The 14481-nt window shown below is 44.8% G+C and overlaps 1 protein-coding gene and 1 long non-coding RNA gene across 5 annotated transcripts in view; one reads left to right on the forward strand and one right to left on the reverse strand.

The window, feature by feature from the left end:
- Positions 1-14481, forward strand: part of znf638 (zinc finger protein 638) — a 19892-nt gene continuing 5411 nt past the window's right edge. For 2 of the 3 annotated variants that reach the window (XM_088990413.1, XM_088990416.1), the window contains exons 1-25: positions 1-98; positions 2519-4331; positions 4981-5042; positions 5169-5396; positions 5474-5814; positions 5885-6156; positions 6802-6936; positions 7036-7134; positions 7207-7244; positions 7766-8187; positions 9441-10133; positions 10231-10265; positions 10660-10809; positions 10896-11030; positions 11118-11156; positions 11285-11410; positions 11484-11610; positions 12747-12917; positions 12992-13194; positions 13272-13406; positions 13475-13513; positions 13597-13737; positions 13836-13903; positions 13984-14007; positions 14093-14459. In XM_088990413.1, coding sequence (XP_088846539.1) covers positions 2631-4331; positions 4981-5042; positions 5169-5396; positions 5474-5814; positions 5885-6156; positions 6802-6936; positions 7036-7134; positions 7207-7244; positions 7766-8187; positions 9441-10133; positions 10231-10265; positions 10660-10809; positions 10896-11030; positions 11118-11156; positions 11285-11410; positions 11484-11610; positions 12747-12917; positions 12992-13194; positions 13272-13406; positions 13475-13513; positions 13597-13737; positions 13836-13903; positions 13984-14007; positions 14093-14459 — 5751 coding nt within the window. In that variant the 5' untranslated portion in view covers positions 1-98; positions 2519-2630. Of the gene's footprint in view, positions 99-2170; positions 4332-4980; positions 5043-5168; positions 5397-5473; positions 5815-5884; positions 6157-6801; positions 6937-7035; positions 7135-7206; positions 7245-7765; positions 8188-9440; positions 10134-10230; positions 10266-10659; positions 10810-10895; positions 11031-11117; positions 11157-11284; positions 11411-11483; positions 11611-12746; positions 12918-12991; positions 13195-13271; positions 13407-13474; positions 13514-13596; positions 13738-13835; positions 13904-13983; positions 14008-14092; positions 14460-14481 lie in introns of those variants that run through there. The other variant, XM_088990415.1, reaches the window with a different exon arrangement.
- LOC148902109 (uncharacterized) overlaps positions 14251-14481 on the reverse strand; it is a 20601-nt gene continuing 20370 nt past the window's right edge. For both annotated transcript variants that reach the window (XR_016114242.1, XR_016114241.1), the window contains one exon: positions 14251-14388. This is a non-coding gene — a long non-coding RNA (uncharacterized LOC148902109). The remainder of the gene's footprint in view (positions 14389-14481) is intronic.

The following is a 14481-nucleotide window of genomic DNA, read 5'->3' on the forward strand; positions in this document are numbered from 1 at the left end:
ACAACTTCCGTTTTGATGACGTCACACCAAGCTAGTGCTAGCGAGCACCGTCGCGGCTAAGGACACGACCAATTTGCAGTTACGATTGTTAAGTAAAGGTAAAAAATATGCACATCCACACAAATCTTTCGGGGACGGTTATTTTGTCCATTACCTGCGTTGTTGTGTTTTGTGTTGTGTTATGTTGTGAGGTCCGGACAGCGATCCAGCTTTGATCGTCGGGAGATTAAAGGCCTGTTTAATTGTTTTTTTTTTCTCAACAAGCGGCCATTGCATCCGTTTTATTTTGTTGTTTTATTTAGATTCTAAAGCAAGATAGAAGACATACACGTTCTCGTAATCCTGTTTTTTGTCTTTGACCAACTGGTGAAATGTTGTCTTATGTTTTTTTTTCCTTCGACGCGTGTTAGTCCGTGTTGTGGGTGTGTAGCACATACCCGCGAACGTCGCCATGCACTACTCCACGCAATGAAATAATTTTGAACTCTTCTCCACACACTATTTATTTTAACACAGCACGTTTAAATTTTCATCCATTTACTTAGATTTGCATTTCACTCCACTATTCTCTCTCTCTCTCTCTCTCTCTCTCTCTCTCTCTCTCTCTCTCTCTCTCTCTCTCTCTCTCTCTCTCTCTCTCTCTCTCTCTCTCTCTCTCTCTCTCTCTCTCTCTATATATATATATATATATCTTCTTTTCCTTTCGACTTTTCCCCTCAGGGGTCGCCACAGCGAATCAATGTCCTATATATATATATATACAGTAAAGTCTCGTTATATCGATATCGGATATATCGATAGTCCCGGTTATATCGATACTATTTCTATGCACGCACAGAGAAAATTACATGCAAACAGGGATATATCGATAGTCCATAGTCCCGGTTATATCGATATTTTTTCGGACTCCCTTGAATATCGATATAACGAGACTTATCGATATATCCGACCCTGCGCGCATGTAATTTTCTCCTTGCGTGCATAGAAATAGTATCGTAATAAGCGGGACTATCTATATAACCAATATCGATATAACGAGACTTCACTGTGTCACCCACAGAAAAACTGATCCTGTGACTGTAAAGTGACCTTGAGAGATTTGAAAGGCGCTTAGAAATTAAATGGATTATTTTTATATATATATATATATATATATATATATATATATATATATATATATATATATACATACACACACACACACACACACACACACACACACACACACACACACACACTGGGTTCTTGAAAAATCACGTGGCTTTAACCGAAGACGCCATTTTGTTTTTGGGAGAACGGCCTCTGTCTGTAACCCAATCCCCCACTGCTGCATTCTTGACCAATCACGTGGTTTTAACTGGGGGCGGGGAATAGAGGACAAAAAAAGTCCGCTGCTATTTCCTTGTTTGGAGAACGGGCTCGTTCACAAACGACACAGCACTCATTGTGGCAGCTCTGTGTGTGTCCCGAAAAATAGTTTGTATGCCAAGGTAAAATTTTCATAAATAACGTTCGTAAACCGAAAAGTTCGTAAGCCAATGGGTTCTATCTATCTATCTATCTATCTATCTATCTATCTATCTATCTATCTATCTATCTATCTATCTATCTATCTATCTATCTATCTATCTATCTATCTATCTATCTGTCTATCTGTCTGTCTGTCTGTCTGTATATATATATATATATATATATATATATATATATATATATATATATATATATACACACACACACACACACACACACACACACAGTAAAGTCTCGTTATATCGATATTCTCAGGAGTCGGAAAAAATATCGATATAACCGGACTATCGATATATCCGATCCTGCGGCATGTAAATTTTCTCCTTGCGTTCATAGAAATAGTATCGTAATAAGCAGTACTATCGATATAACGAGACTTTACTGTGTGTGTGTGTGTGTGTGTGTGTGTATATATGTGTGTGTGTGTGTATATATATATATATATATATATATATATATATATATATATATATATATATATATATATATATATATATGTATGTGTGTATATATATATATATATATATATATATATATATATATATATATATATATATATATATATATATATATATATATATATATATATATTCTAGTAGCTTTCATTCTGGAAGATACTAGACCGTTTGGAATGGTTTTACGATGTATGGCTTAGGTTAAGGCAGAAACTAATATCACTGAATATGACTGGATATGATCTGACCTGCAAGAAATGTTGGCACATTGCGTGGTTGTTGTTGGATATGCATAAAAGGCAACCTAATAAATCCTGTTAGGATTTTTGTGTCTTTGATGGAGGTGCTACTTTATCTGTGTCATTTTTTTGCGAGTCACAAGGCAGAAGTGAGCACCTCTGCGTATCGGGAAAGGCTTTGAAGAGCGGAAGAGCTGAGTTGAGACGTTGCCCCCGAAGAAGTGTTCCTGTCCAGTGAACAGCGGTCTTCTTACCTGCAGTTAACCTCATTTTGTTTTTTGTAACTCTTTCCAGCTTTGTGTTGACATCGAAGCATTGTATTGCTTCTCCGACTCCAGGCCCCACCAAACAGCTCCTGTTTGGCGGACTAGCCAGGAGCTCGTTCCTGATTGTCCGACAGGCAGCCATGTCTCATCCTCTGTACAACCCTTATGCGGCCCAGAGAAGGCAGGATGACCCTCATAGGGGGTCATCTTTTGTCAGACTCGGATCCAGCCTCAGCTCCTCCACTCGTCGACCGCAGGCTTCTGAAAGCCAGGCGATTTCTTCGCAGCTTCTCAATTATCAACCCATGCCAGGATCAAAGACCAAGGAAGACATCCTGGCTTTGGATAAAGATGCTTGTCGACAAGAGTACTCCCAGGACTCTGCAGTGAGCTCTTACCAAAATATCAGCAGAAACTTTGACGGCAGCGGTGACTCGCTCAATTGCCTGTCAAATTATAGCCGAACTGCCGGTGACACCACCTCTTCCTCCTCCGCCCGTTTTCAACACTCAATGTCCGCGGGTCGTTCTTTTAGTACCTCCGGTAAGAAGGACATTGAGCTCCGTTCAATTCTACACCGAGATTACAACAACCCTGACATAGCCGATTCTTCGGAGCTCACTCAAGCCAAATATACCTGTGAGGCAGCTGCCAACATCCTGGTGCAATTTGGACTTGAAAAGGGCGATTTGGAACATCTTATATCCTACCCTGAAGACCAGATCACCCCTTCCAACTTACCCTTCATCTTACGTCAAATCCGTATGGAGAAGACCAAGAAGGCCTCGGCTGCCGATCGACTCAAAACCTTCAGTGGCCCTGCCAGTGGGGACAGTTGGAGAGGTCCTGGACTGGAGGGGATGGAACAAGAGGATTCCTCGTCTCCTCTTTTCCAGTCTAGTAAGGTCATTGACTATGGACATACAAGCAAATATTCTGGAATGTTTGACGAGGATGTTGAGAGCGAAGCTGAAAGAGCTGAGGGTGACCCTTTGGACAGAAGAAGTTACGGTCAAGAGCTTGCGCAGCCGGCGCCTTCTCGCCCCAATAATAAGGAACCCGCAATGTCTTTTCTCACCTCCATCCTGAAATCATCTACCCAGCCCAAAAGTCACGACCCGGTCAAACCAGCGGTGATGAGTGTACAGTCACCTTTCACAATGTTTTCTATGCCGACAAAAGACACTGGCACTTGTAACATCAAATGTCCAGCCCCTCAAGCCATGGTTTGTGCACGAAAGCAAGAGACGCATCAGCCCACCTTAAAACCGCAACCGTCGCCAGTTTTCCTGCACCGCACCCATCCCAGCAGACCCGGCCTTGTCGTCCTCGGGGGACCCGATGCTGCCGTCAGCAGGAACCAGCAAATAACAAAAACTCCGGCCAAGAAGGCCCAAAAAACGAAGACGCCTGCACAGCAGTCGACCGCCAAGAAAGCCCAGCCACAAAAGCAGAAGTCCACTACGAAGTCAGCGCAAGTCAAGAAGAAGGCGCTACCCAAGACCCAGACCAAGACCCCAAAGCCGGCTAAAAAGATGATACCGCTGCTGCCCCTTCCGACGCCGCAGACGAGTTGGCAGCAGGTTTTCCCAGCTCAGCCGCTGGTTCAACACATCCAAGGCGTTTGCTCCAACCCCGGCGCCTTGAATGTAGTTGAATATCCGTTATTCGGCCTGCGTCCGGCCGATAGCGGCAAACAACCCCTGCAGCCGTTAATGCCGGAGGTCACGGTCTACCGGGGTTTGCCGACGTCAGCCAAGATGCTGGACTATGCAGCGGCCACGCCCAGAGTCTTTCCACACACGTGTTCTCTGTGTAACAAAAGGTGCGCCTTGATGAAGGTGAGTGGACCTTCTGTTCTGTCTCGCTATGGACGGCCACATTTTTCCACCCCTCGCTCGTGCCACGATTTGTACGCGACACTGTGCTACGCCGTTTCACTTTTTCTTTGTTTTGATGGACTCTTAAGTGATTCATGTTGACCAATCGGCTGTCAGCATTTCAACATCGGCAGAAGAACCAAATGACGATCATGAAGATTCCTTTTTTTTATATTTAGTTTTTCAATGCATCTAATGTGTATCTTATCAACAATTGTACTCAAGGACAAATATTTGATAACTCGATTTTTTTAAAGTCACGGCAATGTCTGACTTAGGAGATCCCATCGACCTATTTCCCCTCGGGCATTTTTAATTTTTTATTTTTCCTGATCCTTTCTGACCTCCAGGCAGAGCAAGAAACAAGTCAACAGGGACATTTATTCAAAAAAAAAAAAAAACATTTCATTGGGGTTCCTTGTAGTGATTGCCATCAGGACTTGGCTCACTTCAACAAGGAAACAAGTACTTTTCAGTGTGTCTCTTTTTTTTTATGAATCCTGAGGATTATCCGAATCCTGCGGCGATTGTGATTGTCAATCTGAGTATGTTGTTATTCATGCCTTGTGACGCCTTCCATTTTCATGAATCGCTTGTATTTTCCTGCCAGGACTGGCTCATTCACCAAAACTCCAACATACACCTGGAGAACTGCAGAGTCCTTCGCAAGCAGTTAGTGTTCTATTTTTCCATGGCCCCTTTACCTGTCCTCCTTCTTCAAAAGACTTTGTTGTTGAGATGTGCTTGACTTGTTTGTCATCATCAAACTAATCGAAGATGTTTGCTGATACCCCTCAGATATCCCAAATGGGACGGCGAGGTGTTATATAGCCCCAAGGAACAGGAGCAAAAGAAGTCGCCGTCCACTGAACATACTCAGCGTAATAAACCCCATCGTAAGGCTCGCTCACCACCTTCCCACTCCAGCCCTCTTCGGAACCGGCGCAGCTCAGATGCTCAGAGAGAAAAGAGGACAAAGACGAGTAGTCGATCCCGTTCACCTCACAGTTCCAGGCATAAGCGCAGGTGCTGTAGCATTTTTGGCCAAAATCACCTGACTGGATTGTGTCAAATTTGAAATTATCATTCCGGAAATATTCTAGGTCTCGTTCTTACTCCACGAGCTCATCTGATAATCGGCGCTCAAGAAGTTACGAGAGGCGTCCCGCCCGACGAAGTCGGGAGCGGCACTCGTCGTTAAAGAGGAGTCACGAAAGGCGGTCCTCTTCTCGCAGGCGTTCCTCATCTCGCAGGCGTTCCTCATCCCGCAGACGGTCCCCGTCGCGCAGGCTGTCCCCGTCGCGGAACCACCATGCCAGGCTCCCATCACCGAAGAGAGTCCATGACAAATGTTTGTCCTCGAAAGCAAGTGCCACCAAGCGCACGAGCCAGCCGACGTCAACCAAGGCAGAGCAACTTGCCGAGAAGCTTTTGCAATCAACAGGTACAATATCCTCAACCGACACACGACGCAACACAGCTCTTGTGAATCGACCACTTTGTCTTCTACCCAGCTATTCAGTCTCTATCAAAGCAGTCCGATGTCGAGACTATGGTCAAAACTCTGGCCCCCGCCTTGTTGGCGCAGTTGGCCAAGATGGACGCCACTCCTTCAACCTCTCGAGGAAGCATCGGCACCACTTCCTCCACCTCTTCTTCTTCATCTTTAACCAGCAAAAAGCCAGTTGCGTCCAAAACCACCTCTGCTTCATCTTTAACCAGCAAAAAGCCAGTCGCGTCCAAAACCACCTCTGGCCAACAGAAAGCCACCTCTGCAAAGACTAAGGTTCAGTAAATTACAATACATTACATATTGATTTATAAATAGCGCTTTAACAACAGCTGAAGCCGTAACAAAGCGTTTAACATGGACAGCTATCATATACAGGGAATAAGGCAGTCACAAAGATAGAAACACTAAGGAGTGAAACTAAGATCATATCGGAATGATACTAAGTCGATTGCCAAAGAGTAGTGGCAGGACATTCCAGAGAGTGGGACCAGCAACAGAAAATGTTCGATCCCCTCTGAGCCTCTATTTAATTTTTGGCACGTCTATTAATGTCAAACTAATGAGAAAACAAATAAAATCTTGAAAAGAACTGTAAAATATATGGGGAGCCAGTGAAGGGATTCCAGAGTCAGAGTTATGTGCTCCTTCTTTCGAGTACCAGTCAAGAGGCCAGCAGCAGCATTCCCGACCAGCTCGAGACGCTTCATGGAGGATTGTCTGACTCCAAAGTAAAGCGCATCACAGTAATCGAGCCAATATGTGACAAAGGCATGAATTGCTGCTTCAAAGTGCTCGTGATAAAGGAGAGGTTTTATTTTAGCCAGTTGCTTAAGATGAAAGAAGATGGATTCAACAACAGCACCAAACACATGCGATCTCCTTTCTGACTAAGATTACATCAAATTGTGCTTCACACAGCTCGTCAAAGCCTCCGTGCCGACCATAGTGACGGTTGGAATGATTCACCGTTCTCTCAGCTACCGGACAATCTTGGCTGCCGTTGAGCAGTACGGCAAAACCAAATCAGTCGTCGTGTTCCGCTCCAAAGGAGAGGTAACGTTCACTGTTGTGTTTCTGCCCAATGCGCTTGACGCGATTCATCACTAGCACAAATGCCGTGTTGAGTGCTTCCCCTCGGGTGTGTTTGCGCAGGCAGTCGTGTGTTTTGAGAAGAAGGAAGATGCAGAGAAACTGAGGAAGGCGAGCAAGTTGAAAATTAATGGATTTCCACTCTGTATTTTGGAAAACAAGGTAGGTGTGTTGAGTATCCTTGCGCCGTACTTCCCGGGAGCTAAATTAAAGCAACTTTGTGTTTTGTTGCAGGAGTGTGTCTCCACGGGGCTGAAGATCAATCCTCACAAGTAAGAGGCCTGCTCTCTCCTCGCGTGATCTAGTCAAGTTGACTCATTCCGTGCCATTCCCAAATTCAATCGGGGATTGGAAAGTGTGACGTGGAGCGCCATGACCGAATTTGTTCGAGTATTGTTTTTTTTCTTGCTGGGGGTGCTGTTTTTCCCTTCCATGAGGTGCAGCATTTGCCTTTTGTCCATGTTAGTGCTTTGTTTGTGCTTTAGCTCTTGTTAAAGCACTATATGAATCAGTATGTATACGTAACGCATTGTATTTTGGACAGCCACCCCCATTTCAAGATCAGATAACTCCAGACTCGTATAACTTAGGAATTAAGTCTTTTTTTCTGATGAAAGGAGAGAGTTTAAGGTTTCTAATGCTGTTGAATGTTTCTGTAGTCCTAAAACTCAATATTTGGTGGGTCCTGCAATTTTAGTTAAAATGACAATAACCCTGGCACTGGAGTGGACACGCTTTTTGCACCTTGTTAAAAAACATCATTCATCACATCACCATCGCTCTGTTTTCCTAGAAATCCATCCGCAGCTTCCAAAGTCTCAAAGACGCAAACATCTGCTGCCAAAGCGAAAAATGTCCCCAGCAAAGAGATCACAAAGACGGTGGAAGGAATTCCGCCGAAGCCCCAAATAAACCCCACTTGCAAGGTCACCAGTGAAATGAAAAAAGCTCTAGCAAATGCTGCCAAACCACCGCAACGCACCATTGCAAAGGTCAACACCACAAACAAGCAGCACAATGCGGTCGCGATTCCCACGCAATCAAAACCAACAAGTGTAACCGGACCACTTGCGCCTGACACCATGGAAGTGGACCCTCCTCTCGTGACCAAAGACCAAAATCGGCAGACTATCAAGCCTGAAGAGGGACCTGCGGCAGGGCCGGTGGCTCCCCAAGTACCGTGTGACCCTGAAAGCAGTGCCGTCCAGAAACAAGGTTTTTTCCTTTTCTTTTTCTTATTTTTATGCTTATTATTTTTCATTCCCCACGTGAAACAATGTAGATTGTGAACAGCAACGTGTCTGTCTCTTTTTGGTAAATATCCCCCATGTCTGTTCCCAAGTCTAAGCACTAAAAGTAGATAGTAAACAAAAAAAAACCCGCTGTATTTTCCATTCTATAAGGCGCAGCGGATTAGAAGACTCAACTTCAATGGATGACATATTCTCAAACTTTTTCCACTAAAATAGAAATTGCACAATAGTATAATTTCTGGTATTTTCTGCATTTTTAAGAGCTGAAAAAAATATTCAAGGGTTTTATCAGTTTATTACAATACAATAATTAGTATCATTTTCAAAGATTACCAATCTTCTTTCTTTAAAATGTTTGTTTCTTAGAGGAGCGGCCCGGATTTAGAGTTCAAATCCCGCTCCAGCCTCCCTGTGTGGAGTTTCCATGTTCTCTCCGTGCCTGCGTGGGTTTTCTCCAGGTCCTCCGGTTTCCTCCCACATTCCAAATACATGCATGGCAGGCTGATTGAACACTTGAAATTGTCCCTCAGGGTCAGAGTGAGAGTGGTTGGTTGTTTGTCTCAGTGTGCCATGCGATTGGCTGGCAACCAATTCACGGTGTCCCCTGCTAAATGACCGAAGACGGCTGCGATAGGCTCCAGCACCCCCCGCGACCTTCATGAGGATTAAGCGGTTCAGGAAGATGAATAAATGACTGTTCCTTAGAGTTTTTCGTGGAGTATTTTGGCCTTAAATTTTTCAGAACTAAATGAAATAAAATGTTTTTGAAACACAAAGTACAAAAACAAGCAAAAACGGCCAAATCTGCAATTTCTAATCATTATGCTAAAAACGGAAAATTATGGCAAGATCAAGAACAAAAATTTCACCCTGCAAAGTAATTTTAAGAGATTATTGAAATAAAATGCCATTCTCTATATCACAGCATGCACCGCACACGACTTCTTCTACGGGGGTAAATGCAGTCGGCGAGTTGTGAGAACTGTTGTGGCTCAATATTACTTCACTTATAAGACGGCACTGGATGATAAGGCACAGGGGCATATTTTGAAGACAAATAAGGCTTTTGGGTGTGGCTTATATTGTACACCAGAAAATATGGGAACAATAAACCCTCAAAATGTAACTAAGATGATAATATGCCTAAGTGCAGTGACAAATAATTTGTACATTAGCATCACAAGTGTCATTCTTTTAATCTTGTTCCCCTGGTAGCACCAGCCAAGACAATACCGAATGCGGCCGTGATGGAGGAAATGTCCCTCCCGTGCAGTTCTGAGGCAACACCGGGGGAGCAGGCCTCCTCCCAACGTGGTTCTGAAGCATCAATGAAGGAGAATGCGAGGTCTTCACACCACACGGACCCAGCATTGACGGAGGAGGCGCCGTCCCAATGTCAGAAGGACGCAGCTCCAATGCTTGGTAAAAAGGTGGCGTTTGAAAATGATGTGGTGCTCCCATCTGGTTCCAATTCGGCGCCACCAAACGGCCCCGATGCCGCACCGAAGGACGCCGCGCCACCTATGAGCGTCTCAAATGCAGCACCAAAGGACGATGCGACCACCTCCGATCCAACGGACAGTGCGCCCCCGTGTACATCGGAATCAGCAATTGAAAAGAATGTGGCGCCCCAATGTGATCCCAAGGACAATTCATTGGCCTCACGTGAATCCGATGCAGCACCAAAGGACAACGTGGCACCCCTAACCGGTTCAGACGCCACAGTCAAAAAGGAGGCGACATCCCAACGCGGCTCCGACCCATCGGTGAAAACCGAACCAATGATCTCACCTAAGCGCGATAAAGTAGCTTCCTCTGCATCCAATGCACCCAAACAACGTTATGGCGGAGCCGACCAACTCACCGTTGGAGAGACCATGGAAAAGAATCTGAATTTACAAAATATCCGTAAGCCCTGCAAATTTGTCAACATCCAATCACTCCTGGGTAAAAAAAATATACCCACTCCTGGGTTAAAAAAACTATATCAATTTGTCTGTTTCAGGTTACATTAAACACAAAGCCTACTTAAATCAAAAGGTAAGACGTCGGCAAATACAGTCAAACCTCAGAAACAAACATTCCCATTATAATCAATGTAATGAATGTCTTTTTTTTGATTGAACAATCCAAACATGTCAACTCACAATGGAACGCCATATTTGCGGAGATCTCAACCAAGCATGTCTGTTTTTTAATGTAAAAAAAACATGCGCCGGTCACAATGAATGCGACAGGAAGAAGTGATGCGTATAAGGAAGCGGAAGGGAGTCGACTGGTGCATTCTGGTGCGCTCAGTTTGGTCAAGAACTGATTTTCGATTGTAAACTGAGGCATAAAAAACATGAAATCTTTGAATTGGTCGAGAGCCGACACGTATTCCGTTTTGGCACATTGGCAATGGACTGGTGGCTCTGACATTATGTCTTTCCAGTTTTCCGAAAAGAATTTGACTGGGCTGTACCTCACCAACCTACCCAAAAACCACCACAGCTACTCAGAGCAAGATATCATCAATTTGGTCAAGACGTTCGGACTTGCAAATGGTGATGACAGCATCTACGTTATTCCTCAAAAACAAGTCGTACGTATCTCTTTACTTCCTGAATTTCGGCCAAGAAAAAAAAAATGTCTCTTGGGCAATAGTGAGAAAACCTACTCACCTTTCAGGCATTTGTTCAACTGAAGAAACCTGCATCGGCGAGAGCCGCAATGGCGGCAAGCCAAAAAGGAAAATTCACTCTGCGGGGCAATCTAGAGCAATTACAGGTGCAAGTCATGTCCAGCAAACTCCCCATGTTGCCGGTATGTACTCGAAAACAAACAAACAAAAAAAATAATCACACAATGTTGGTGACCTAACACCACGTGAAACTGACCTTTGTGTTTCAGGCTGACTTTTACAAGTGGATGATGTTACAGATGAAATGTGTAAGTCAATCAAATTTGGGGTGAAATGTGACCCACTCCCCACCTTTTCACCGCTGTGTGATCCATTGATTTGGGGAAATGCCCATCTTCTTTTTTTTTTTTTTTTTTTTTGCAATTCGCACCCGCAGACAGTATCGGACCACGGCCCGAAGACCGTCCTTGTCAAAGATATCATGTCGTGGGAGATCACCGGGCTTCGTAAAGTTCTGAGGAAAATCGGCGGGGTCGCCAATTTCATGCCGCTTCTGAACAAGGTCATTGATGTTTCAAGAGTCAGACCACCTTCGCTGTGAAAATCATTGACATTCCACCCAACTTTTTTTTCAGGTCTTTGTGGAATTTGAATCTGCTTCCGATGCCGATCGCTTTGGCGTTTGGCACTCCCTTCACAAAAAATGTCCCTCCTATCAGCTCTTTAGGTTGGGGTTGCCGATTGTTGGCGACGAATCATCACGTAAGTTTTGGCCGAAACGAGGACTGGAGGGGAGAGCATGTGCATACCTGCCAACTACTCTGTTTTTGCCGTAATGAGTACGTTTTTCAACAATAAGTCAAAAATCATCAAACTAATAAATACCCAACGTTCATTCAAAACACAAGATGGCTAAGTATCGTATCGAAATTTAGAACAGGTGATCAGCTCAGAGTCAGCTGTTAGCTTCCTTTAGATGAATTGCGCATGCGGGTACTACGGGTCATTCCTGGAATCGAGAGTCAAGATTTCGCATTGTTTTAGCATTGTCATGTAATGGCATCTGCTAGAGAAAAGGCAACAAAAAGTGTGACATCTAAAAGAAAACTACATTCGTTTCGTGGGGAATACTCCCAAGCACTCCCAAGTTTGTAATTTGAGTTTCATATCTGTCAACCTTGGCATATAGCTGCCCCTATAAATGATTACAATTCCCATATAAAAGTGGTAGTATGGCATACATTATTTGATTAAAAAAAATGGATAAAATACAGGAAAAACGAATTGATAGCTATTTTTGTCAACCTATAGCAGGGGTTGGGAACCTTTTTGACTAAGAGAACCATAAAGGTTAAATATTTAGGAAATGTTTTTCAGTGAGAGGCGCAAACGCACGCAAACACGCACGATTTCAACAGAATGTCAGAATATATTTCAAATAACTTTGTGATAATACTCACCATTAATATGAATAGTTTTCCGTTCCTCATGATTGATAACAAAAATCCATCCTTTCTGCTGCCTCTCACAGAAGTATATGGTTGGTAACTTTAGCATAGGGCTTGTCAAAGTGCCACTGATATTCAACTGTTTCATTCATTGTATTGTTTCATGCCCGAAGACAATAGGAATCGCGGCAGAACATTTTCTCTCCACAAAGTTTTTTTTACTCGTCAGGCTTATTTAAAAGGGGGCATTTACCTGTTTCGACATCAACGGCCATAGGTCTGTATCATCCGATCAAAATTGCGCTTTCCACCAACTGCCGCCCACGCAGAAAATGAACAGTGTATAAGCGAGAATATGTATTTGGTTTTTAATGTTAAAAATCGTTTGGCTTCGGGGGCTTTGTCCTGGACCGAGTTGTCAGGTATGCGTGTGTCCTTCTCGCCACACAGGATCACGACTTTATGAACAAGCCCTGCCAGACAGCAAACTGGCATTTCCCGGTGCAACCATTCCGACGCTCAAGCCTGGCATTCCGCAAGGCTCTGTTGCGCCATTTTTCCTGACCATGAGGACGAAACCCTTCCTCTTTTCGACCTTTTCCCCCTGGTTTGTCATTCCGGGTGAGATCCACGCTCCTTCCGTCCATGGTGCCCATGTCGCGTCCGGACTCGGCAATGTGGTGCGCTTCTTTCAGAGTTTGTGACCGTCAGACGAGCAATCGATATTGACGTGGCCAAGGATCGCGGTGCGGAAGCGGCGTGCACCATCATGCTGACAGGCTTGCCGCAAGAATTTTACACACAGGAGGATGTGACGAGGCTTGCGTGGCCCTACTTTACCTGTCGGGACGTTCAGACGCTCTACTACTGTGTGAGCGTGCTGCCACTCCAGAGGAGGGTGAGGGCACTGCCAGTTTATGCCGCCGCACGTTGTTTAGAATGTAAAATGCTTATCCCGCCCCCGCCGGCTGGCAGGCCTTTGTGCATTTCAGTGACTGGAAGTCCTGTTGCTCCTTCGTCCACCGTTACTTACAAGTACCGCTGCGATTGTGCAGCTCCGGGCTATCGATGCATTTTGTCCTGCAGCCCATATGCACCGAACCCAGCGAGGTACAAACACCAGCAATGGCGGCGGCTATTGATGACATTGCTAACTGCGATTTGTACTCCCGTGACAGGAGAGCATGTACATGTCGCTGATGCGGCTGAGCAACTCAGTAAGTCAACAACACGAAAGCCGCAGGGCGCCCGTTGTGTCGATTGGTCGCCAGAAATGGCCCTCGTTTGTTTTGTCTTCTAGTATGTTGGAAAAGTGGAGTCTCTGGCCGAGCGGCTGCTTTGCGTGGAGATCTCCAGGGCCCAAAACGAGGCCGTCAATTCAGTTCTACGTTTGGTCACAGAGCACGCCAAGATTGTCAACTTCCTCCCTCTAGCCAACCGGGTACAAGATGGATCAACGTTTTGATTGTAGATCCAGACGAATCAAGTTTGTTTTAGCTCAATCCTAACTCTCCCCCTTTTTTAATCCCTCCACCGCAGATATGCATCGAGATGGTCAACGCTGCAGCAGTTGACACCGTGGTGGAGAAAAACAAATATTACACAAGGTCAGTTTTCTTCCTTTTTAATGCAATCTTGGTTTGTTAATGTACTACTTTCCTAAACTCATCTGGACTCATGTTGACAGGACTCTTATTCGAGGCTTTTACAGGTAAGAATTTCCAACAAATGAACAGACCATAGCATCAACTTATAGCGAAATAACAATTTTACCCCCGCCCCCCTTCCTCCCCCAGTGCGAAAAGCCTGAAGCAGCGCCTCGAGGATCCAAACGAGTTGACCTTGAATCTTGACGAGTTCTGGATGGACACCATGCCCAGGGTATGGTGTCCATCCAACCCACCGTTGGCCGCCGATCCCTCATCTGATCCCGGGCAACCCGCCAAGAAGCTCGTGTCGGCAACGCGGGAGGAAGAAACGGTAGCTCAGGATGACTCTGAGAAAGCGCCATCTTCGATTACCGAGGAGACAAAGGATGCGGATGAAAAGCTGCCGGCTCCACCATTTGGTGGCGGTGAGGTCGCTCTTCCAGCTGTGAACGACAACAATTCAACAGCTGTAGATAATAAGGAAAAAGAGGAAACCCTTGTGAAAAGTGCATCGGTAAGTCTTTGCTTAAGAGTCG

Source organism: Hippocampus bargibanti, linkage group LG02 (assembly GCF_051943395.1).
Source record: "Hippocampus bargibanti isolate YZ-2025 linkage group LG02, ASM5194339v1, whole genome shotgun sequence".
NCBI classification, from domain to species: Eukaryota; Metazoa; Chordata; class Actinopteri; order Syngnathiformes; family Syngnathidae; genus Hippocampus; species Hippocampus bargibanti.